Genomic DNA, 24972 nt, shown 5'->3' on the forward strand with positions numbered 1-24972 from the left:
ATACAGAAACTGAAACCATGATTAATACAGGGCTGGTGGCGAGGAGTGGTCAGGATTGGGGGGCAGAAGCAACAGAACGGTGGCTTCTGGGAAAGAGGAGAGGAGCAACCCCTAGGGGAGGGGGAGTGGCTATTTAGTCAAGCTGGCCGGGGAGGATGGGACACAAGGGAGGACCTGAAGGGAGCAGCCAAGGGGCAGAGCCTTCTGTGCAGGACAGACAGTAAGAGCTGGAGTGCAGGGCAGGTGGGCTCCAGGGTCCGTGAGAGACACAGCAGTGACCGGATGGGAGCTCAAAGATTCGGTCTACACAGGCTGGCCACTGTGACTGAGGCGGGACACGGGGGTGGGGTCAGACCCCAAGGGCTCTGGGTCGCTCAGTTAGTTTGGAGATGCTGTGACCCGGTGAGACACACACCGGCACAGGGCCGAGGTCTGGGAGTCATCGCATAGAGGTGGCGGTTGGGGCCAGGGACTGGGGTAAAGCTAGCTCAGAGGGCTGAGGACAGAGCGTGGGACACCCCCCATTTCAAGGGCAGAAACAAGAGGTGGAGCCAGGAAGAAACCGCTCTGGAAGCTGGAGTCTAGCGTTTCCCAGTGGAGGGTAGCGGGGCCAGGACACGAGCTAGGAACAGTCTTTACGGATGAACTTCCACAAGGGATGTGATAGGGTACATGAACTTTGAATCTCATTAAGTGAAATGTTACCCCCGAAAAGAATTCCACCTTCTCACAAGTGGACCTGTATTACCAAAACACTGGTATTATAATACTGAATTATTTTATGTAAAATCCAGTCAGGAAATGTTTGTGGAAATTTGTTCTTTCTGCTGTTAAACAGGAACTTGCGTAATCTCTTCTATTTTGCTGGTTCCCAGGAGGATCAGGAACCCCAGCCTGGGGGCGCCCTGGCCAGTCGGAAGCATGCTGGGATTGGTGCCCATGCCATTTGGGGGAAGCTGGGTCACCCATTCCAACTGGGTTTCTGCCACTGATGGAGAGGTCACACAGGGTATGCAGTGGCCTCGGGAGGGGCGGAGGTCACCGCAAGAACAGGTCACTGTTCTCAGCACCTCTCCTACGTGGCACCCGGAGCTGCTGCAGTTCGGCATTGCTTGGGTGATGCTCCGATTCGTATCTGTCTGCTGCACGAGATCCCGGGTCCACACGGACAGGGACCAGGTCTGCTCTCCTGGGAGCCTCCGGTGCTGGGCACCCAGGCAGCACTCCGAAATCACTTGGGGAATGAACAGGTGAAAAGCAGCCCCCAGCCCAGCCCACCCCAATGTCTGGCCCAGTGCCTTGCACCAAGTAGATGTTCAGGAAACATTGGCTAAAAAATTAAGTTTTGGCTCTTGCACACTTTCTAGCTGAAGTGTGTCCCTTGGTGCCTTTGAGACGGCGGGGCGGGGCTGAGCCCAGGGGTGGGCAGCCCACTTCTGAGGACTCCGCGGGCCCCTTGAGCCAGCCCCCAGGCCCTCAGCCTGTAGGTGGGAGGTCGGGTGACTCCACCGCCACACCCACTGGGCAGAACAAAGTCATGTTCATTTCCCTTTGTTTTCCCCAAGAAGTTCCAGTCACCACCCAGAGCCCTAGATCGGGAGGTCTGCAGAAACCACGGCCCCATCCCTGAGGGCCTTCCAAATTGGGACTGAAAGGGGAGGAGGGGTTCTGGTACGTGAAAGGCGGACAGGCTGGGGGGCCCTGCTGGGGGGACCGTGGGTATACAGTTGGCACGGCAGGTAAAAGCACTGACTTGGAAGTTAACAAGTAGAAAATGAGCTGCCCTTCTGCTGTCAGAGCTGTGTGACCTCGGGCAGGTGGGCAGCCTCTCTGATCCTGTTTGTACTTCTGTGTACCATTGTCTCACTAACTCTCACACCCACGCATGAGGCCCCCAGACCTGTGGATGGGGGAAGGGCCAGTGGTGTCCCCAAGGTGATGGGGTGGGTGCATCTCAGGCCCTCCACTGGGGAACCCAAGCCTTGAACCCAGCCCATCCAGCTCCAGGCCCAGGGCTTGTCCTCCTCCCATGCTGTCCCTCTCTGGGGGCAGAGTTTGGTGGGTGCAAGTCAGCCCATCCCTTCTGGTGGAAGAATGGTGAAGAACGGCTCATGACGTGGGGAGAAGCTGGACGCTATCCCATCATGACGCCCTGGACCCGGCCTTTCTCTGCTCCACTGGATCCCCGCTGTTACGTCACCATGTGGCCCTGGGAAAGCCATGCTACTCAGGGAGGCCCAGGAATCAGCCTCAAATAGACCTCCCTGCTTCTAGAGCCTTCCTTAAAGGGGTCTTTCAGAGCAGGCAGAGCAAGGGTGCACGCCAGAGAGCCACAGGAGCGCCAGTGGCCTCCCTGCTAGCCCCATGCTGTGCCCCAAGTAAGGAACCCCCACTGTGGGAGAAGGGGGTCCCCTTCATAGTCTCCTCCGTGCCCCACTCCATGGCTCTGGGGGATCACAGCGCTAAGAGACCCAGGGGAGACACAGCCCTCAGAGACCCTGCGCTGGAGCAGGTCAGCAAAAGAGGGGGTGGAGGGTGGCAGGGGAATGGCAGGGCGGGAGGGCTGGGGACAGGGTCCAAACTGCCAGGGGCTTCAGGAGCAGTGACAGAGTAGAGGTCATGGACTTGAGTCCAGCGTGGGGCCAGGAGGCAGGGCCGAGGAGAGAGCGTTTGGAGGTCAGCCGTCCCATGCCGCCTCTGGAGCATGGCCCACAGAGGTCACGGCCCCCCAGGCTCTCGCGGGGACCAGAAACCGTGCGAGCTATTTTTGTAGCTTTCAGAAGCTGCTCCCCTTGAAGCATGACTAACTCAGAAACAGGTGAACTTCAGAAACTCAAACCTGCCCACGTGGCTGGTGTGGGTCCCCTACGGAACTGAGAAAGTAACTTTAAAGAAAAAAAAAACTTGTAAGCCCTCAGAAATCACTTCTGCCCAGAGAGGGAGAAATAGTTCTATCTGGGGCTGGGGTGGCCCTGGGCTCACCTGGAGAAACACACAAAAGAATGACTTGCAATGTGACTTTGGGAGAAAAGTGGGTCTTTGGCCCTGCCTGGCCTCCCCCTATCCTGCTCACCCCAGCCACAGGATCCTGCTGGACAGGAAGACGCACCATCTCTGGATGGACATGTCACGAAGCTTGGTGCTCTGCTAGGCAGCCGCCTGCCCACTCACATCTGCTTGGGCCCCACAGGGGACAGCTGCAAGGGACAGGCCAGGGGCAAGACTCCCTTGACTGCCTGACTGGCTCGCAGGACCACCCTCCTATGGGCAGCTGAACAATCACCCTTCCCGAAGACGTCCACACCCTAATCCCTGGAGCCTGTAAATAAGTCACCTTACGTGGCCAAAAGGCCTTTACAAACGTGACCGAGATGGGGAGAAGATCCTGCATTATCCGGGTGGGCCCAGAGTAATCACCAGAGTCTTTCTGAGGGGAAGGAGGGGGACAGTCAAGAGAAGGGCGATGTGACCGCAGAACTAGAGTCAGAGAGAGATTTGAAGATGCTACACTGAGGACGGGGTCAGTGGCCACCAGCGATGGAAAGGGGAGGCCTCCAGAAGCATCTGCAGAAGGATCAGAGCTCACACCTTGGCCTTAGCCCCATGAAACTGATTTTGGATTTCTGATCTCCAGCACTGCCAGATGATCAACTTGTGTTATTTTAAGGCGCTAAATCTGGCATAAAGTGCTCCAGCAGAGGAGGGGTACTAATCCAGGTCCCCAGGGCCACTGCTGCTCACGCTGCTGGGGCCCTGCCCTCTCCCGGCTGCTCGGCAGGAGCCTGGCCCTGGGGGGTTCTGGGAAGGTGATTCTTCCTGCAAGTCTTAACAGGATCTGCCTCACCCACAAACAGAGTGGCTACCCAGAGGGTGAGATTTCTGGAGCAATAGGATAACACCTGCCTACACCCAAGACCTCTCTCCCTCCCTGCTGGCTGAGGCCCGAAATTCCTCCAGAGCACAGCCTTTGCTTCGGTTCCCAAATAGGGGCGTTTGGGAAGAGGTCGTTCCAAAGGGAGGTTCACGTTAAGATGCAGATGATCTCCATCAGTATGTTCCCTACGAGCTGGTTCCTGAGTAGGGGTGGGTGTCCACACAGGAGAGAGGGTTTCCTGAAAGTCTCCTGGGACAGGGACTCAATCAACCCTCCAGACTCACCCGTCCATCCTGCCCCTCATGTCCCACCCACCCCCCTTTCTCCTCTCAGGCCCATTTTCTCTGCTGAGCCAAGCTGTTCCTGGCTCCCTCATCAAGAGATGGGGTTCCTCCTCTTTCCAGGCCTGGACTCACTGGCCCCCTACACACAACAAACCACTGTGGAGGGGGGGCAGTGCTGGGAGAGAGACTCTCCCCAGGGGGGTTCTTTGCAGAACTAGGGGACCAAACCATGGGCCACACTGGCCCCAGGATCGCCCCGGCCTCCAGAACCCCAAACTTGAGACCCCATCTCCTCCATCCCAGTGCAGCCAGGGGACCCCGAGTATCTAGGACAGTGACACACACCCAGTGACACCAGGAGTCTCCAACTCACTGCCCCCGGGGCCACGCGTGGCCCCAGGAATGAGGGAAGCAGCCAGGCTGAGCGCAGCCTCTGGGAGAGCAGGGCCTGTGATCACAGAAGTCCATCTTCACACGCACACACCCACGTGAGGCAGGCCGCTCATGGGGAGTCACTGGTCACGTCAGAGCCCTTCTTTCTCTGCTCTTCTCTCTCTGTCCCCGTATGCAGGAGGCCCCCTCACCCAGTGCACGCACAGAGCCCACAGGTTAGACCCTGAACGACTCATTTGTACGCGGCAGACGCCATGCGGAACCTACCACGGGTGCTCAGGAGGGCGAGGAATGGCATGCGCTCCCAGGACGGGTCACAGGGTCCACATTTAATGTTAAATATGAATAAAAGTACAGCGTGACCACGGCTCACGTAACACACCTGCTATACTAAGGGTGTACAACTGAATACAGTCCGATACGCAGCTTTGGGGACACAAAGTCACTTCAATACCAGGTCGTGAGAAATGCTCCCTTTCACTTTGGTTTTGGACGACAGGCTCGAGGGCCGCCGTCTGGAACGGTGCCCGGGCCGCCAACGAGAACCGGGCCTGAACGCGACAAAGCAGAGGTGACAGATACGCCCTCCAGAGAAAGGCCCCTTGAGAGGAACTGGATGGCACGGATGGGCACGAAGGGCTGGGCCTGCATATACAAAAAGATTTGTAGAATAAACCAAATAATATTGGAAATAACACCTCCGGTAATACTTCTGTAAGAAGCAGAATTACACTACACGTTATTCACATGCATAGGAGTGTGTAGGAAAAATCCTTTGTCGTCGTCGTGGTTGGAGTAGAATAGCAAAATGTGTACTGGAAATGACAAGTCCGTGGGCAGAGAAATTAATCCACAAGAAGGCTGTGTCCAGAGCAGAGGCGCCTCATCAGCAACAGACCCGGAAGGGAGCGCGCACACGGTCCACTGCAGATAGGTACACGTGCACGCTGGAGTGGTATCTCCCCGCAGCCCCCCGGGCTCAGGCCAGACTCCCCCGCCGGCCCCGCTCCACCTGCTGGCTGTGAGGGAAAGGGAAAGGCGGCATTGTCCCACAAAGCGGGTCTCAGGGCACACAGCCCCTTTGGGAGCAGAAACGGCTCCGCCGTCCACACGGACGGCCCTCTGCATGCCGTCAGACGGGCTGCGCGTCCCACCTCCTGATGGCAGAAAGACAGTGGCGCCAGGGCTGGACAGCTGAGCGAACCTGCATGTCTGCGAGCGATGGCTGGACACGAAGACACCTGCACTTTCTGACTTTGGTGTTAAGGGACCTTGACCGGAGGGCTCTGGTTCGCAGGAAGCTTCCCTTGAAAACACTCCAGGGCGAAGTCTCATCGAGGTCCCACCTGGGGCTGGGTGCCAAGTGCGCTCCAGTGTCCTCTTCAATCTCTCCCCTTCACTTCCAAGAAATGATGAGACCTTTAGTCCATCTATTGGGAAACCAAGTTGCAGAGGAGCCTAGAAATTTCCATTAAGAATCCCAGCATACCATGCTCGGCCCGTGTACAGCTCACTCACGGTGTTTCTGCAACAGAACACAAGCATCTTGCAGTCTGTGAACACAGTAAGGGCCTCTGGCCACACGTGGTGGAGAATGTGGTAAGGAGCTCACTCGCGGGGGAAGGCAGAGCAACGGAACGTGTCTGTGGCCAGAACTAAAACTTAAAACACCCTCCTGGTAGTGACCTTGAGTGCATGAGGAGGGTCCAAGATACCCAGATTTCCCACGAAGAGTTCAATTCCTGGAAGTTGCTCAGTCTGGCATGAACAGCAAAAACTTCCCTTCCAATTATAAACTGAATAAACTCTGGAGGAAACACATTAAGAGGCAGAAGAGAGAGCTACGCCTAACGAAATGCAGAAAGCGGTTTTAAACGTTCACTTTCTAGTTAAACGTAAGTAAAGCAAGGACAGAATGGGAGATGGTCCGAGAAACGAATGTGCTACCAAAATTCGACTGTTTTTTCTCTCTCATACAAGTGAAGTGAACAGGGTTTACATCTGAAGAGAATAAAGGGTGGACTTTGGAGTAAAAGGAAGAAAGGAAAGAGCCTCCATTCTCTGCCCAAATGAAGGTATTGATCTGAATTGTGTTTCAGAACTGAATGGAAGTGTAAGTGACCTCTAGCGTGGGGCATGACCTCCAGCACGGTGACGTGACTCCAGCATGGTGGCATGACCTCTACCATGGTGGCATGACCTCTAGAATGGTGGTGTGACCTCTAGCATGGGGGCATGACCTCCAGCATGGGGGCATGACTTCCAGTGTGGTGGCATGACCTCTAGCATGGTGACATGACCTCCAGCGTGGTGACATGACCTCTAGCATGGTGACGTGACCGCCGGCATGGGGGCGTGACCTCTAGCATCGTGACATGACCTCCAGTGTGGTGACGTGACCTCCGACGTGGTAGCATGACCTCCGACATGGTGACATGACCTCCAGCATGGTGACATGAGCTTTGGCATGGTGGCGTGACCTCCAGCATGGCGACGTGACCTCCAATGTGGTAGCATGACCTCCGGCATGGTGACATGACCTCCAGCATGGTGACATGACCTCCAGCGTGGTGACATGACCTCTAGCGTGGTGACATGACCTCCAGCGTGGTGGCATGACTTCCAGCGTGGTGGCATGACCTCTAGCGTGGTGACATGACCTCCAGCATGGTGACATGACCTCCGGCATGGTGACGTGACCTCTGGCATGGTGACGTGACCTCCTGCATGGTGACATGACCTCCAATGTGGTAGCATGACCTACGGCATGGTGACATGACCTCCTGCATGGTGACATGACCCCCAACGTGGTAGCGTGACCTCCGGCGTGCTCATTCGGATCCCAGCATCATCAGCCCCCAGCCATGCCTCCCCTGAGCCCCCCTGCCTGGCGCCGCCCGCCTCACCCCTGCAGCCTGGCCGCTCCGGTGCAGGAGGGATCAGTTTCCCAAGTGGAGTTTCCAGTGGCCTCGGATGGGGGAGCTCCGTGAAGGGTCAGTTGCCAGGTTATTTCATACCACAAATGCTTATACTAAACACGTGCCTGGGAGGGGAAGAAGAATCTCAGGGTTTTCTCCACGCTGTGAGTAAAAGGGCCCCCCACCCCCAAAGAGACTCTTCCGTCATGGTACAGTGGAACCCGCCGCAGGAGCTCGGCCCTCAGGTCTTCCTCCAGGCGAATGCCTCGTCGGCGAGCACCTGCGCTAGCCTGGTGTTGAAGGGCCCATAGAAGTCCTGCAGGATCCTCTGGGTGACCGGCCACATGGGCCCCAGGTTCCGGTCCTCGGGGCGCCGCGCGTTGGATGCGGGGCTCTTTGTCATCAGGGTCTCTTGTTTCTCACCTAAGGGCCCTGGAACACAGAGAAAAACTCCCATGAGGCCGGAGGCGTGGCAAGAAGGAACTGTGCAAAACTCCCAGTCATGCTTCGTGTTGAGACAGGAGCTCCCCTGAAGTGCTGGGAGATGAAAATTCTTTGGCTGGACCCCTCCTGGAATTGCCGGGGGTGGAAAGCGGAAGTGCCCTCATGAAAGAGCAGGGACTCTCCAGCCTGGGGTTGCACACCTGCCCTCGGAAGTGCGGCGGGACCTGGGGGATGCAGCCTCAGCCGAGCCTCACCTCCTGCTTTCGTGGCCACATCGCCCAAAGGGCTGGCTCTCGTGGCCGTCAGCCTGTCCCTGGATAACCGTCCGACCTGCCTGACACGGTCCGTGTGCTTATTTTCCTGCTAACCAGCCTGCCCGAATTCTGCCAGTGTCATTTCTGCTTCAGGCTGCTGACGCAAAGGGCCTGTGGCTGGCCATATTTCACCTTCCGTATTGTGCTGTATGGTGGCCATGGGGGCCGGGGGGAGGCCACCTATGCTCAGAGACCCCATGAGCTGAACCTCTGCCTGCAGAAAGGGGATCGGTGGGGAGAGAGGCCCGGAAACAAGCCAGCCACCCCTACCCCCAGCCCTCTGGACCACAGCCTCCCATTGGCTTAACCAACCGGATCGCTGCTCAGGCCCTCGGGATTTGGCCAAAGTCCTGAGCCTTTACACAGAAAACCCTATTCCAGTGTCCTTGGGTTAGATGTAATAGAAGGAACAGAACTGGTCTTCACTGTCTCAGGGACTAAAGACAAGCTCATCAATGCAACAGAATCCACCAGTGGCCAAATCAAAGAAAAATGGTTCTGGGCCCTCAAAGGGAAAAGTAATCACACTCCCTCATATCACCAGCTCACCCATGACAAAAGGGTCCAAGACCAGTGGTGGGCAAATATACTTCAAGAAATATTCCACCAACAAAATTCCCAGGCCAGATCATTAGACGGGGCCATGGGAGGAGCCCTGGGAAGGAATCTGAACTCTGCTCTAGACTTTCAACAAGCAGTCCGCGGGTGCCCATCCGCATGGGCAGCACTCCATGTCCACATCCCCACCCCTACTGGCCATCGCCATGCCCAGGAGCGGCAGACCTACCCCGACGTGCCACTCAGCTACGTGGCCCCGACTCCAGGGGTCCCTAAAAACCTGAAACGATGCGATGACCAGTCCATTCCCTCCTCCAAGCCTGGGCCTCCGCAGGATTGTTCCAGCCACACACTGACATCTCACCCCTCCCCAAGGCTCAGCTCACAGACCATTCCTTCCATGAAGCCTTCCATTCCAACCTTCAGCAGCTGGGACCCCAAGTCATGTGGACGAACCTATGGTGAGGGCACTATCCTTCCCCCACGTTCCTTGGTTACTTGAGCTGTGCTTTTCCCCTCTCCCTCTGCTGGACTCAAAGCTCCCCGATGAGGGACCCCCTCACCACCTGGGCACCAGGCCCTGTGCTTGGCAAACAGCTACTGAACTAGCTGCCCAGCTCAGCCTGGCCCGGCCCAGTGCACGGAGTCTGCACGTGACTCAGCAAGCACCTCGGGCGGCCAGAGTGCACGGGGCCCATGCCAGCTCCATGGTCTCCCGCGTGATATTCCTACCGAGGTTGAGAAACTGGAAGACCCTGTGCATGGTGTATTTGACGTTGGATGCGTGGTCTTCCAGGCGAAGAATGAGGAACTGTTCTTTGTTAAAGACAGTGAGCCAGTCCAAAAGGTACACAGCATACAGACCGACCTGGAGCCTCACCTAGAACCAAAGAAGAAGGCAGGCGTTACTTCAGGAGTCATGCCCCCAACACTTTTCCCCAAGTATTACGGCACGCGCACGAGCCAACACCAAAAGAGCTATCCGAGGGAACAGCTGCCTTCAAAGGACGAATTTTAAATGCCATGCATTCTTGAGTCCTCATGGAGGGTTCTGAGCTCCCCACACCAAAGGTTCCTACTCAGAGTCGCATGGAATCCTCATGACGACCCTGTTGCTAGCGGAGTGACCCGTTTTGGAACGAAGACTTGGGCGAAGGAAGAAGCCAAGACCGCACACATGAACAGTGCAAACGTTCTTTGCACAATGACCTGGCTGTTTCGGATCCTACCCCAGCACACGATGGCCATGCAAAACGCCTCGGGCACAAGCCAGGTGAATGACCTGCCGAGTGCCTGGGGCCACCTTAACACCCGTGACCAGGCGCCTGTGTGGACATCCAAACAGCAGTGTACGATGCGGCCACTACATGTCTGGGGGTCCCCATCCTCCTGTGCCTTCTCTCACACCCAGCTGCAAGATTGCACACTGAAGAATTAACCTTACCCAGAGGGAAGTCTGGCCCCTGTCCTCGGCTCCTGGGAGGTGACCTCTAGGTCACCTAGGATGTCCTACCTGATAAGTATCTTTGCTTGCCTGGGGCATCAGGCCACCCCACGGTAAACAGCATGAGTTATGACGGGGACTTTGGGTGACACAGGATCAGTGTGACCTACGGCAGGGGCTAGACAGTAAAGGTGGTATGTGACTGAGCCCCAGGAAATAGTCTAGCCACCAAGGCTTGGCTGGGCTTCCCTCGTTGGCAAGGCTCGGTGCGGATCGTGTGCTTCTTCCCTGCGCGGGTTTTAACAGGTACCCCTTCCCTGCTGTAAATTGTAACCATGAGTACCACAGTCTTCAGTGTGCCCCATGACTCCTTCCAGTGACTTACTGAACCCCAAAAGTGTTTTTGGGAACCCCTGACTTACAAACAAAGTGAGAGCGGTCTTGGCACATCCCAGCTAACTTCACAGTTGCTGCTAAGCTCTTCAGAGCTTCAGGAGAGAACAGCCCTCTCCCTTCTGCCCTGAGGCTCCTTCTCCCGCCCTCCCCAAGTCCTCGGGACCCTACTCCCCTTCCTGTCTGCTGCTCGGTCTCTGTGGCCTTCCCAAATGTTTCCCTCTGCTGCCTCTGCCTCGCTTCACGCCAGCCCCCCCGGCAGGCCCCACTGTCACGGCCTCCTGTGCTCCGGTCCAGCCTCCGAGCAGCCAGCCCTCGCCTGCCACCAGTGTAAACTGTCCCCGCCAGTGGCCTGGCCATGCCGCCCCATGCCCAGCCCACCCGCTGTCCCAGCGTGGAAAGCTCGAGGTCTGGCGTGTGCTCAGCCCCCAGGTGCCCCCTCCGAGCCTCGCTCCTTAAGCCGAGGGCTCGGACCCCTCCGTCATCCCCTGCCGCACAAGGCCGGCCAGGCTCCGACTACCTCGTTTCCTCTCCCGGTATTCTTTTCCCATTTCATTATTTTTCTAATCATGTGGGAGGATGCAGAGGAAGAAAAACAGTGAGAGGGGATAAGCTGTCTCCAAAATTCATGAGCTGCCACAAGCCCCCAGGTTGTCGCTTCCTTGTGCACCAACCCGTAAAGAAGACTGCAAGCTGGGCCAAAGCCACAGAGAAAATGAGTATGTGCCAGCCTCAGAAATCCTGTGTGTGTCGCCTCTAACACAGACAGACTGTTATGAGAAGGCCTTCCCGAGCCGTCAGCCTCACAGGGCATTTCAATTCTCTGTCAGGCTCACTGCCTCCCTCAGCCTCATGAAGGTCATCTCTTCCAGAGAACCTGCCTTTGGGGCTTGAGAACTTTCTAGAATTAAAGAAGCTGGTGTTGGTGACAGGGCGGGACCCTGTATCATCACTGGGAACCCACTCCTGACCTGGCCACAGGTGACAGACTATTTCTCTGCAAGCCTGTTTGTGCCCATCGTGGGCAGAGCCCCCACCACTGCTCCCAGGAAGAGGAAGACCTGCTGGCTGAGGCCCTCCTGCAGTGGGGTCTTCCCTCACGGGCGGCGATGGCCCCAGTGGGGGAGGGGGGCTCTGGGGAAGGGAGGTGGGCTGGCTCCCCCAGCTGCAGGCTCCCCGGTCCCCTTGAACACCCCCTCTTCTGACCCGCCTGCCCTCTTACCACTCCAGGAAAACTCCGGCTGCCCCAAGTGACGCTCTCTGGTGCGCGCAGCATCACTACCACAGCTGGGTGCCATTAAGACACACCTAGGACAGTCCCCCTCAGAACTGTTCTTCTTTGCCTTCCCCCCGCAGAGGCCAGAGAATCAAAATGGACTAAAGATAAAAACGGTATTTAGGAGAAGAGTCTGATAGATTTAAAATTACAAACATCAGAGCTGAGAGAATCCTTTGCAGTGATCTGCCCCAGCCGACTCTTGATGGAGAAAGGGAAGCCCAGGGAGGGGTGGGAGCCGGCCCGGGGTCAGCTGGGAGCACCACACGTAGGAGCTGGTGCCAGGGTCCCCGCCACTGGGGCTTTTCCCCCACATGGGGACAGAGCCAAGGAAGGGTGGGTACAGGGCTCTTCCCAGACAGGCGCCATGCCAAGCCTCTCCGTTCCCAATCGGGGGTTCAGGTGGAGCTCCCCACCCAACCCATCTACTATCTGCTAGTGTCGAAAACTCGTTTGTTCATTCATTCTGCAAATAATCAAGTGCACGTGGCACGCCAGGTGCCCCCCAAGCCAATGGAGATGTGCTGCCATGTAACTGACACGGCTCCTGGCCTCCTGGAGCCTGGAGGCTCGTGGGGGACACACAGCTAAGCTGCTGAAGAAACCAACATCTGGAACACCGGCTGTGGCCCATTCTACAGGGAAACAAGCAGGGTGGGGACAGAGAACAGAGGTCAGAGAAAAGTAAGACCCGAAGAATGAGAAACCCTGCCACACCCAGGAGAAGGAAGTGGGAAAAGGCCCTAGAACCTGTTTCTCCAACCCAAGGGGACAATAGATCTGCCCGGAGGGGGCTGTTAGATATATTGATGGGCCCACCCCCAAGGTGCTCGTTTCTGGGGTCTAGGGTCAGCCTGACCAGTTTGCATTTCTGACAAGTTCCCAGGGGATGCTGATGCTGCTGGTCCAGGAACACGCTTTGCAAACCCCGGCTCTGAGGCAAGAAGCTGGCCTGAGGACCTAGGAGGAGAGTGTGTGGCTGCAGAACAGTGTGTGGGGCGGCAGGTGGGGAGGAGGCCGGGCCGGCTCATGCCTTCTGGTGCCATGGGAAGGCAGTGAACGTCTGCAGAAGGGTAGTACCAAGGTCCACCTATGTTTGAAAAAGATCGTCCTTCCTGTGCTGTGGTTGAGCTGGGATTCACAGCTGGAGGGAAATCTGCTTCCCTCATCCCAGAATTGATGATTCCCCCCTCAAAGCAGGGTTTCCCACTACTCCTGACAGCCTGGCTCTTCCTGCTAAGCAGGAACTGGCCAGGGGCCGAATCTGCGATCTGTGATGCCCGCCACCCCCATCCCATCTACCCATCCTGCGGTGTCTGCTAAGCCATCATCTCATCAACCTCAGCAAAACCTGAGACTAAATGAAAAAAGCCAGTTCAGACCTTTGCTTTTGCAGATAGCCAGCTAAGGTGGAAATGCCTCGAGTCTGCAAGGCCACAGGACCTGGGACGAACACGAGGCCTGTTACCAGCTCTAAGTCTCTGGGTGGGAGAGTTAATGTCTGTGAGCCTCAGTGTCCTCATCTGTAAAATGGGCATGGATTTCAGGGCAGGATGGAGGACAGAACATGACGTACCAGAAAAGCTCAAGACAGCACCTGGCGCAGCATCGGGAGTGAACCAAAGTGAGATCCATCGTCCCGATCTCACCGGCAAAGGTGCCAAGGGGCTGGAGGCCCGGCAAGCTCGTGGGGGGGGGGGGGGCGCACAGAGTGCCCGGCAGCACAGACGTCCACTCTTTGTATCACATTTATGTCAGACGCTCATTCTTCCGTGAGAGACACACAACGTGAAGCCCCTGAAATAAGCTGTACCCCCAGTCAGGAGCTCCACCCGGCACTGCCTGGCCTTGCCCATCCAAATCCAGCACGCGTAAGCGCTTCCTCGTAGAAGGCCCTGGAAGTAAAGCCCACACCTATGCCTCCCTTTCAGAGTGTCTGCTAGATAATCTCCTCGAGAGAGAACTCAGTAGTCATGCAGCCTGGGACGTGGGAGAACAAGACCTCAGTGGGCAAAAGAGACAGTAAGAACAGGAACACACATAAATGACAACAGCTCTATGTGTGTGGCGAAAGCCAATTCTTCCCGTCATCGGTCTGCGCTGAGAACAGTGGTGACAATGAGTAAGACACAGAGGCCTGCTGAGCTCAGTTCTCCCCACCGCCACAGCCCCCTTTAAGACCTCACTAGGATCCGTGCTAACAGTCTTACACACGGTTCCCGGCTGCCCCTCACGTGACGGCTTTCTTGAGTTGTTTTTCCCTCCCTGCTTCCGCATACTTTACATTCTACGATAACAATAATAAAACCAAGAGTCCACCTGCACTTCCTGCTGGTGCCAGGCTGTGCAGCCCTTCGGGCCTCTCTGTTCCAAATTACTGGACTCTGAGTAACCATCTAGTCTCTCGACAAGTGTGCTACACGGCACTGGGACAGGATGTTCCAGCACCTTCTCTGAACCACGTTGGCTGGATGAGTCACCTCTACTCTCCCTGTCCTGCCTCGTGCCCTCCGTCCCTTCCAGGCCACGCCCTGGCTGGGGTTTCTTCCAGCACTGAGCACGGTGTTGAGCACAGAATGGGCACCCAGTGTATGCCCTTGGAGACGAATCGAGTCTCAGCTGTGAGTGAGGTCAGTCCCCATTTCACTCCACGCCTACGAGTTTTCAGGAAATGTCTCTGGGAAGTGGCTCTTCTCTCCAGCAGGCCCTGTATGGATGACCCTCATAGTCATAAATAATCATAATAAAAAGCAACAGCTAAGGGCGAAAGCCTTCTTGAAGCAAATAGTGTACTTGGCACATCAGCCAGAAAACACGTGGTTTCCCCTCTGATCCCACCACCTCATCTAATCCATCTGCACATCCTTTCCACTGTTCCTCCTAATTGTTTCTAGAAAGCTCCATCCTCTCCTACCCTGACTCCGCCACCAGTTCTCTTCTAGAAATCCCATCCCACCCCAACCCTGGCCTCCCTGTCTCTGGGAGACAGGCCCCCTCCCACCCATGGGGACCCCAGACACCAGGCATCTTTCTCAAATGCAGAACTGCTACAACTATCCTCTCCTTAAGCCCTCCTGGGGACCCATCTCCCTCATCCCTCCCTCAGGATGAAGTCCAGACCTCCAAGGCTCACCACATCCTCGGTGATGCAGGATCATCCCATCACCCCACCACCCACACAACCACGTGCTGTGGTGGCTGTAGCAAACACCCTCCATGCTCACCCCTCGGCCTTTGCACATCCTGCTCCCCTCACCTGGACATCTCACTATCTCCATGTCCCCGGGAGACTCATCCTTTAGGCCTCAGCTCAAACATTACCTCTCTTAGGAAGTCCCCCTGATGCCCTGTGTCCAGGTGGCCTCTGCTGGGGGCCACAGCTTCTATCCCAGCCTCTATGTCACTCACCCTGCTAGAGCTGGGGCTGCACTGGGACCCAAGGACATGCCTGTCCTGCCACGGCTGCAGTCCCAGCCCAGGTGCCAGGCACAGACACAGCGAGACAATGAATGCACATGAAGGGTGGCAGAATACGCTGCCCTGAAATATACCACTTTGGTATAAGGATTGTTTTGAGCTGAAGGCAATTGAGAAGAAACACAGATATAAGAAAATCTCTCTGCCCTAACCCCGTTTGCCTACAAGCAGTACCTAAATTTGTAAGGGTGCCCTTCCTCCTCTCTCCACCAGGATGGACCAAAGTTTATCACTGCAGACAACTCTAGACCTTTGTCGGCCTTAAAATAGCACCAAGGATCTGACCTAACTAACCTCACTAAAACTCGCCCTTACCAGCCATTAGTTCCTCATACGTTTATTCGCCTTCTCACAATTTGTTGCCCTAGAAACTCAAAGTCCTTTCCCTTTGTCTGGTCATCTCTCTACAAATATATTGTTCTCCTGTTAAGACATTATATAAGCCTGAGTTCTAACCATCCCTCTGAGTTACTCGTCAGGGATGTGTGTATCTGCAACACACACGTTAATAAACTTGTGGGGTTTTTTTCTCTTGTGAATGTCTTTTGTCAGTCTAATTTATGGGGCCCCAACCAATGACTCTATGATGGCTAGAAGAAAAGGATTATTTATTTCTCCCCCCCATGTGAATGAACTATCGCTCTGATCCTTACAAAAGCCTGGTAAAGCAATGGTATCACTCCATTTTATGAAGAAGCCATTGAGTCTCAGAGAAGCTGAAACAACTGCTTCGAGTCACACGGCTAGTAAATGCCCAGGCTGGGAACTGCACTGTCTGGCTCCACAGGCCACTCCTCTACCCTACACCCCCCCGCCAGATTCTGTACGGATCTGTGCCCTTGTCTGCAGCTCCTCTGACAAACTAAAAACTCTGGCAGGAGAGCCTCAATCCAACTCGTTGCCCGATGCATCCTGCCAGAACTAGTACCCTGCCTTCCAGAGAGGATGACCTCGATAACAAGAAAGGGTATGAAACCCCCTGACCTCGAACTCCCCACGCCCAGGGGGTTCCCAGCCTCTACCTCCAGCACATCTGTCTGCCTTACCACATGATGCGCTCCACAGAGCAGCGCTCGTGAACCACATCCCGGGACAGAAAGGCTTTCTTGCTGCACAAACCTACTGTAAAGGCACTCACACAACCCGGAGCTGTGCAGTAGAAAACCACCCTTAGCCAAAGTGTGCTGAATTCACCACCAGCAGCTTCTTTTGCATAAAACAAGGCAAGAATGTATAGCTATATTCCGGAAGGCAAACAAGAGAAAAGAAAAGAGATCAAGGGAAAATATTTTTCCATTCAGGCTCTGCCGAAGACACTGGAAGTCACCAGTGGGCAATATTTTAAACCACCAGAACAATCCACCATTGGAGAACATGCTTAAGACTGTTTGAGAGCTGGGTCCCCATGTCTGCCAATCCTAATTGCAGGGTGCGTTTTCTGAGCCTCACTACATGGTAATCTTCCTAAATGCGCCCTCATTCCCTGCAGAGGGAGGAGAGAGTATTGTACCAGGGAGATCAGCAGGGAAGAAAGCCTGGTGCCAGCTGAAAGGGCCCATCCCTTTACAGTTTTTACGTCCGTGCATGTTTGTGTGTGCATTAGCCACCACTCAGGGGCATGGGGAGAGGCGTCTGCACATTCAAATGCTTCTCTGTGTTTCTATGCTCCCATCCCATCCACCATGCCGCTTGCATAATAAGCACCAAGGCGCCTGTTCTGAGGGGGGGCCGGGCTTCCAGGATACGCACAGGCATGGCATTGTTGAGCGTGTTGTTGTAGACGCAGGCACGCAAGGAATAATCGAGGATGCAATTTTCAAACAGCTGCAGAGCTTCCGTCACTTTTTCATGAAAGTCATCGGCAGATTTATTCGAACTTGCGAAGTAGAGATAGTCAGAGTATAACCTGTGAATAAAATAAATAGATATTTTTACCACCTGGGAATGAGAAATCATGCTCCTTGGATGACAATGACAATCAACATGCAATCACTCGATCTCATCTTGTACATCAGGACCCTGCCATTTCTCTTTGTTCCCTTGTGGATGGGCCACTTCCTACCACCTCTCACACCTCCCCACCCCTGCCAGGGCCACACACAATCTATTGGACTCAGACTTGTCTACACTGGCCCCAGACAAGCCACCAGTACTTTCTTTATTCTTTCCAGCCTCTTGAACACGCTGCCCTGCTTTTCCTGTCCCAGTAAGCTCAGAAACTGTATAAGAGCGAAGACAGGCCATGAAAATGTTATGCTCCTTCATATCTCTCTCCCTCCCATCCGAGGCAACAAGAACATCTGTTGCTCTTACAACATTACAGTTCCTCATAAAAATTCCTGCCCATTCCACAGACGTTCCAAACGTTAAAAAAAAAAAAATTATGAGATGTATCTTTCTAGATTAGTAGGGACTTATTTTTTAACACAATATAAAAACACCCCCACATATGCATGCAGTCACCTGTAACCCTGTTTGTTTATCCATAGGTCTGTTCACACAGATCCCACCACATGGATGTGCCATGTCTTCCTGCGGTGCCACTCCTTGACCAAACTTTACTGGGGCTCCTCTAAATCTTCTTCCCAAGTAGGCCTCACCTTGTAGATGACCACATCCATCCCCGAATTACCCAATTTCAGCAAGAATCCTGCTAGGTCGGTTTAGCCAGAATCCCCCACCCTCTGTTATCTGATCACCCTCAATATGTGGTGGGTTCCTGGTCCCCCACCGCTCCCCAGGAGATGTCTGATCCCCCCAGCCTGTCTTCAGCCAGAATCCTGCTAGGTCCAGTTGGTCAAAACCCCGACCTACTTACCCCGATGTGTCTTCTCAGTAATTTCCAACCCCCTGACCCCCACTCCTCCTTGGCTATAAGTCCCCACTTTTCCCCACTGTACCCGGAGTTGAGGCCAGTCTTTGTCCCCATGCCATGTCCTGACCCCCCTCCAATGGTCCTGAATGATGCCTGCCTTCCAGCCTTGAACAAGCATCAGGATAAGGGTCTGCTTGCTTGCTTGCTTTCTCTTTCTTTCTAACCTTCCTCCCTTCAATAAATCCTCTGCAAATATATTTTACTGGACTCTTTGCATTACAGATAGATTTTCTAAAGCATGGGATATTTCTTTTATTATATCACATAAACAACCAATAAGACAAGGTGAATCATAACAGCATAATAAATGCAGCATGGAGAGTCTTCCTGCCCAGTTTCTCTGGTGGTCCTAACTGGAAGTCCTGCTCCCCAAAGGTGACCTTCGTTATCAGTTGCTGAAATAGCCTTCCAGGAATTTTCTGTGCCTACTCAAGCACATATCTGCATATTTTATATTTTCGAAAACAAAGATGGCATCCAGTTGTATCGGATGGAGCCAGGTCACAGACCTACCACAGTGGCACTTTTCCAGTCACCTCGTTTGGAGGATTCTGAGCACCCATAAAAGCAGGTGAGATGGTACACTGCAGCTTGACAGGCCCGTGATTCCACTGTCACCCCATAACTTCTTTCTTTAACACAACTGAGTTGTGAATTCCCACACTGAATCTTCCTGCTTTCTGCTCGCAGAGAGGGTGAGTCTTCATCTTTTGTTTTTCAAAAATCCCTTCTTCATTTCTGCCTGGTGCGTTTCCAATGCCCACTCCGACATGACCTCCCTGCTGCACCTTTCCCTCATACACCATCCTCTGCCCGCCTGTGGGAACATGGGGCTGACGCGGGGTGGCCCCCTGGCTCCAAGGACTCACGTTCTCTCACCCGCTAACACCATACTTTCTTCCCCACCACCCCAACTTCTCCAACGTGGCTTCACTTATTCCAGTGAAGGCAAGTCAGTAAATCTTTACTCCGTACCAAATGTCTGAGGAGTACACATCTGTCCTGCCAGCTACTCTCTGCGCTCCGGCCGACCCCAGCGCTCAGCACACCCACTGGGGTGGAAACCACAGAGCCCCCACGGCCCAGGCCCACTGCAAATGTTCCTCCCGCGCCCCTCCCTCTAACGGGAGGGTATGCAGATATATGGATAACACGAGCATGGCTTCTCAGGGACCAGAGCTGCTTCACCTCAGACATTTGGCACAGGGCCTTTGACCCCTTCAGAATCCATCTACAGCCAGTGTCTACAGAGGACACCTGTGAGAAGTCTGGAGATGCCTGGGATCTGCCCACAGATGGCCTAGAGTCTATACACACCCTGGAATGGGAGAGTTTTGTAGACCTCAGCCTGTTCGGTTAACTCTTCAAAAGGCCCTGTTTCCAGACCCGTCATTAGTGATGCTCAGTGACTGGTGAGTCCATGCCCCCCAGATCTGTGCCCACCCGGGCACATTACCCAGGATAACACTACATCCACCTGTTACAGTGTCCCCCAACATCACCTGTCCATCGCAGCACCCATCACTGCAGGCTGGTCATAGTATAACCTAGAGGCTGATGGGTAAAGGCCAAAATCAGATTTGCATGGGCCTCAAAAAACAATTCAGTTGTATGTGCCACACGTACCATGTGGCCATGAGTCTGATGGGGTGCCTTTCCCAGCTCACACATTTCTTATCAGTCCCACTGATATTATGGCCCAGGCCATGAAACTATATCCATGAAAAGTGACACCTTTGAAACTGTCATCAAAATCTGTGTTTAATAGTAAATCCAAGACCAAAGTTCTTACCAAGGACTCCTACAGGACTATCCACATTCTCTGGTCGAACTGGAATTCTATCACATAAATTACTATCTAAAAACCCAACCACTGGGCCAAGCTTTCCATACTGAGAGTTGATTTTGTAGTAAGAACATTTCCTGTGGATGTCTGGCTCATAAATAAAACAAGAGCCCCGAAACCTGCCTCAATTTTAAACACCAAGTAACTTCATGCTGATTCCATACAATTCTTTAGAGATCAGGAAGTAATCACAGAGCATAAACTGGAACACGGCTGATGTTCCAACCAGGCCAGGCCAGGCCAACCCTGATAGGGGGCAGGAGGGTAGAGAGGACTACGGATTTTCATCTGTTTGAGGTGAGGTGAAATGAACTCAGGATCCCACCTTCTATGAGGCAGGTTCAAGGCCTTTTACAAACAGGCCAGGCTCACTTCCTCAGTAGAGCGGAGGGGGTGTCCCTGGCCTCTCAGACCCTCCAGGAACCCTGGATCTGCCCACAGAATGTGCTGTGGGCCTCGGGATTCCCTTGAGCCCACGTGCATGTCAGGATGTAGATCTTTAACTATACGTCCTTCACGCTCCTCTTTGTCAAAAACATCTGAGCAGAGACTTTATTCATCACAATGAATGGCCATCCCTTCTGTGTGGCTTCTGTAAATCCCCCCAAAATATGTCCCGAGTAACTGTGAATAGGATCTTATTTGGAAGCAGGGTCTTTGCAGACGAAATTATGTTGAAGATCCTGAGATGAGATCATCGTGGATATAGGGTAGGTTGTAAATCCGATGACTGGTGTCCTTACAAAGGAGACAGAGACACAGGGGAGAAGGCCACACGAAGGCAGAGGGAGAGGAAGGGGTGACACCGCCACAAGCCGGGGACCACCCAGGGCTGTCAGCCACCAGCAGCAGCTGGACACAGGCCTGGGACAGTCACTTCCTGAGAAGTCCCAGAAGGAACCTACCCTGCTGACACCTGGCCTTTAGATATCTAGTCTTCAGAACTGCCAGAGAATAGATTTCTGTTGCTTTAAGCCACCAGGTTTATGGAAATTTGTTGCAACAACCCCAGGCAATGTGTGCGGGTTTTAACCTCCCATTGCCAGGAAGGCTGAGGAGTCATTTCTGCCAGCACCTCTCTCCTACCCTGCGACCCTGGCGGAGTCCTGAGTGCGCAGCTGGATGGGGGGCACAGGGTCGCTTTCCCACAGAGATACAAGAAGGAAGGCAAAGGAGAAGCATGAGCTCTCGCTTTCAGGGGAGTGCTATTTGGGTCCCCTGAAGAATGAGGCTCATGCTTCATAAGAATGTCAGCAATACTCACTGCTATGATTTCCCCGCAGCTACCCTCTTGGGGGGAAAGGACCAGGTAGTGACCAAGGATGACTGAAAGCCACTTGGATAGTTTAAAGTCATTCAGAAAATGTTGAGAAGAGCAGGAAATGTATCAAGAATAAGGATCCAAAAGCTGGAGTAGGCACACCCATGTAACAAGAGATAAATCTAAACATCCACGTTTTCGTCTTTAAAATCAACTGTAGAAGATGAAGTAGGGGAGAGAAGCCAGCAAGGATAATACACAACAGGTTTAAGCTGACATAAGCTCATAATGAATCACCACAGAACTGCCTGGACACTTATGCAAATCTCGGGATGCATTAACAAAGGTAGGGCACTGGGAATGAGGAAGGGTGTCGCTCTGCTCCACCCTGGCACATTGGGACCCCAAAAGATGCTTGCCTGCTTCAGTGCTGGGTACCGAATGTTGCGGGGAAGCTGTTCCATCTGAAGAAGCAAGACTTAGAAGGAAGAATAAGTTTCAATGGCTATACGGCTGTCCTGGGCTGGAAGGAGACCTGAACCATGCTCCTGAAGGAGTGACCGATGGGTAGAAGGTTCAGGAACTAGTTTGAAGGGAAAAAGTCTCCAGCTGGGACAGTCCAGCATGAAGCGAGCGGCCCCGGCAGCAGGAGCAATCATGGCTGGCGGGGCTGAGTGAGAGCCAGCTGACCCTGAAACCCAGCCAGCCCCCTGGCAGCTTAGGGGCTGCCAAGCCCCCTTCTGCTGAACCACCTAATTTTCTTCCTCTTCAACCATCCCAGATGGGTGTTACATTTGGCCAGGACTGTTTCCAAGAGCAATTCCAAATATAAGTCCAAATACATTCCGGGCCTTCTGTGCTATGGTTATTTTAGGAGGCTGCTGGGCAGCCCCGTGACGGGGGGTCGGCCCTTGTGGAAGTGCGGCTCAGCTCCTGCCTGGACAGTGCGGGGATCCTGGGAGCCAGCACTGCTGCGAGGGGGAGCAGGAGAGAATGTGTGTGCAAGGGGTGGCTCCCTCAACCTGGTGCCTCTAGAAGGGACCACGTCTCTCCCATGGGGACACAGGAGTGGCCATCAGGGCCATCACTGTAGGCCCCACCATGTAAAATCGAGACAGTTATACCAAGGCCAATGGTGAATCTCTTCAACGACACTGAACCTCCGTTAGCAGAGGGGAGGGACCGATCGCCACAACAACGGGGGCAGCCATGACTCCGTGGGCTGCCCCTGCAGGCCAGGCTCGTGCAAGTGCTGTGGGCTTCAGCTGCCTCGGTCCTCACAGCTTCCATCCCTGATGGGGCTGCCCCTCACCAAGCCCTGTGCTGGGTACTGCACGCATGTCCTCGTTCCGTGTTCACAACCTGCCCCCCAACCCGAGACACAAGCTGAGTGTCATTGCCCTGTCTTAAGAGGAGAAGACTGGCTTCTGGAGAGATTAGGGAGCTTCCCAAGGTTATGCAGCCCGGGAGACTTTGCGGCTGGGGCCCAAACCAACCCAGGTCTACCTGAGCCCAAAGCCCTGTGACCCAACAGGCCTCGGCCCCTGGCCTCCGAGTTTAGGGACCAAGCCAAATCAACAGCTGACGAGAGCAAGGTGTAGCCATCTGAGCCGATGGGTTTGGGGTTTTGTTTTGATGTTCTGATTGTTTGAGGTGCACGGTGATTTGGAAGGCTGTTAGAAAACTAGTTAATAAGTTACAGGAGACAGAAAGCAATCACGACGCGTAACAGAACAGCAAACAAACGCTCAGGATAAACACGACGGGCCTCACTGCCACGATCAGGAAAAGCCGATGTGGTTACAGAGCACCGCACTGGGCATCCAGAAAATGAGAGCAACAACAAACAGGCTTCAGGTATTTATTAGAATTTCAGAGCTCCCAGAGTGACCTTTGGGCACCTGCATAAGCTGATAGTCATTGGCTGTTTCAACAGCTCATTTGATTTTAACGGTTTTAGCACTTAAATGATGATGTGCTTGTCGGTCGGCCTCCCTGCAATGAGACCCAGGCAGGTTCTAGCTCAAACGTCACTAGTTAGGGAAGCTGGTTTCTCCTCCTTTTGTCATGGTTGTGTTCATACCATTTTAAAATTGGGATGTAATCCACATACCAACAATTCAGTAGTTTTTAGCAGACGCACAAATTCAGCGGACCAGCCAATTCCAGAAGATTTTCATCACCCCAGAAAGTCGCTGTCCCTTTTAACCTGTCAGTTCGCAGGGAGGCTCACGGGAGAAGTCACGGAGATCCCACGCCCACAGGGCACACGGACGGTTCGACTGCCTCAGCTCTGTCCAGAGAGCCTGAGCAATGCCTTCTCTCCAGCTACTGCTCCGTGCATCAGACGTCTCGGAGAGCCGGGCTCTGAGAAAAGATCGGGGGCGGACGCTGAGGTGGTGGGCAGCGGGGAGCAGCTGACAGCTCCTGGGGGGGCTCACCACAGCCTGTGCTGGCCCTGACTTCGCTGAGCGCCCAGAGCCCCCGCCAGCCAGCTTCTCAATGACACGCATGTGAACGGCCTACTTCCTCCACCAGGAGCCCCCAAGAGGTGGGCACGCTCTTGTCTTCTGCTTCAGCCCCCCACCCCATGACATCTCCACTGTCCTGCAGCCACCTGAAGGGTGATTACAAAAATGAAACCCAGAGAGCCCCCTCATCATTCTCCATTTGCCGGCATCCACATTCAAATCACTGATCAATAACTTCCTGACCTCTGATATGGTGCCATCAATAATGATTATGTATATTTTTCCCTACAAGGAAATAAGGCCATTTAACGTGGCCGGGAAGGAGGCCCTTCTGTCTCACTGAATCATAAGCTGTGAATTTCTCATCATGAGGAACAATGAAGCAGGACTGGCCAGGCTAGCTCACTTGGAGGCAAAGTCGAGAGCCACCCAAGCCCTACACATGGGTAACACTGATGAGGCTCATTTTCTGCCAGAGAAGAACATCCAGGTTTGGACCCAAACATGTCCACAAGGATGCAACATCTCCAGCTCACTGAGCTCATTTGGGCTGGGTCGTCTCTTCCCCCTGAGCAGGAGTAGGGTTCTGGGTTCACCTTTGTTTCTTCCAGAGCATCCAATCATGGGTCCTTGGTCAACGTTCATGGAACAAAGGGTAGAACCTCTCAGAGACGATACCAAACATCCCTTTGCTCTACAAGCCTGGCATCGTTTACAAAGCACTTTCACACAGTTTCCTGGTGATCCTGATAGCAGGTGTCTTCTGGCAGAGAAGAAAAGGAAGTGCACAGGATCACTGGGCTACCCCTGGGTAAAGCAGCAGCAAAGCCAGGTCTGGATCCCAGGCTGTGGGACCCCACCACAGAGTGTGGCCACTGTCCCACCCCCTCCCTTGAACAGCTTTAACTCGCCAACCTCACTAATCGAGGTCCCTGAAGTGACCTGGTGGTTGAGTGGACTGAGCGCCCTCCCCCATGCTGGCCTGGTGGACCCACAGCTCACAGCCTCTGCAGACGGAGCAACGAGGCGACCCTCTCCCCGGTGTGCCTCGCCCTCCGCAAACAATCCGTTTGGGAATACTCAGGACTGCCGATGACTTTGTAAGCATTTCCCAAAAAAATAAACTGTGTCAGACACACGGGAA

The 24972-nt window shown here is 54.2% G+C and overlaps 1 protein-coding gene across 7 annotated transcripts in view; it reads right to left on the reverse strand.

The window, feature by feature from the left end:
- Positions 1 to 4859: 4859 nt before the first annotated feature.
- The window catches only part of CHST15 (carbohydrate sulfotransferase 15), a 76821-nt gene continuing 56708 nt past the window's right edge, over positions 4860 to 24972 (reverse strand). For 2 of the 7 annotated variants that reach the window (XM_032423074.1, XM_032423075.1), the window contains exons 6-8: positions 17125 to 17281; positions 9518 to 9665; positions 4860 to 7901 (exon numbers count right to left, since the gene is read on the reverse strand). In XM_032423074.1, coding sequence (XP_032278965.1) covers positions 7711 to 7901; positions 9518 to 9665; positions 17125 to 17281 — 496 coding nt within the window. In that variant the 3' untranslated portion in view covers positions 4860 to 7710. The other 5 variants (XR_004301677.1, XM_032423077.1, XM_032423079.1 and 2 more) reach the window with 5 other exon arrangements.

Source organism: Phoca vitulina, unplaced genomic scaffold (genome assembly GCF_004348235.1).
Source record: "Phoca vitulina isolate PV1807 unplaced genomic scaffold, GSC_HSeal_1.0 scaffold28, whole genome shotgun sequence".
Classification (NCBI taxonomy): domain Eukaryota; kingdom Metazoa; phylum Chordata; class Mammalia; order Carnivora; family Phocidae; genus Phoca; species Phoca vitulina.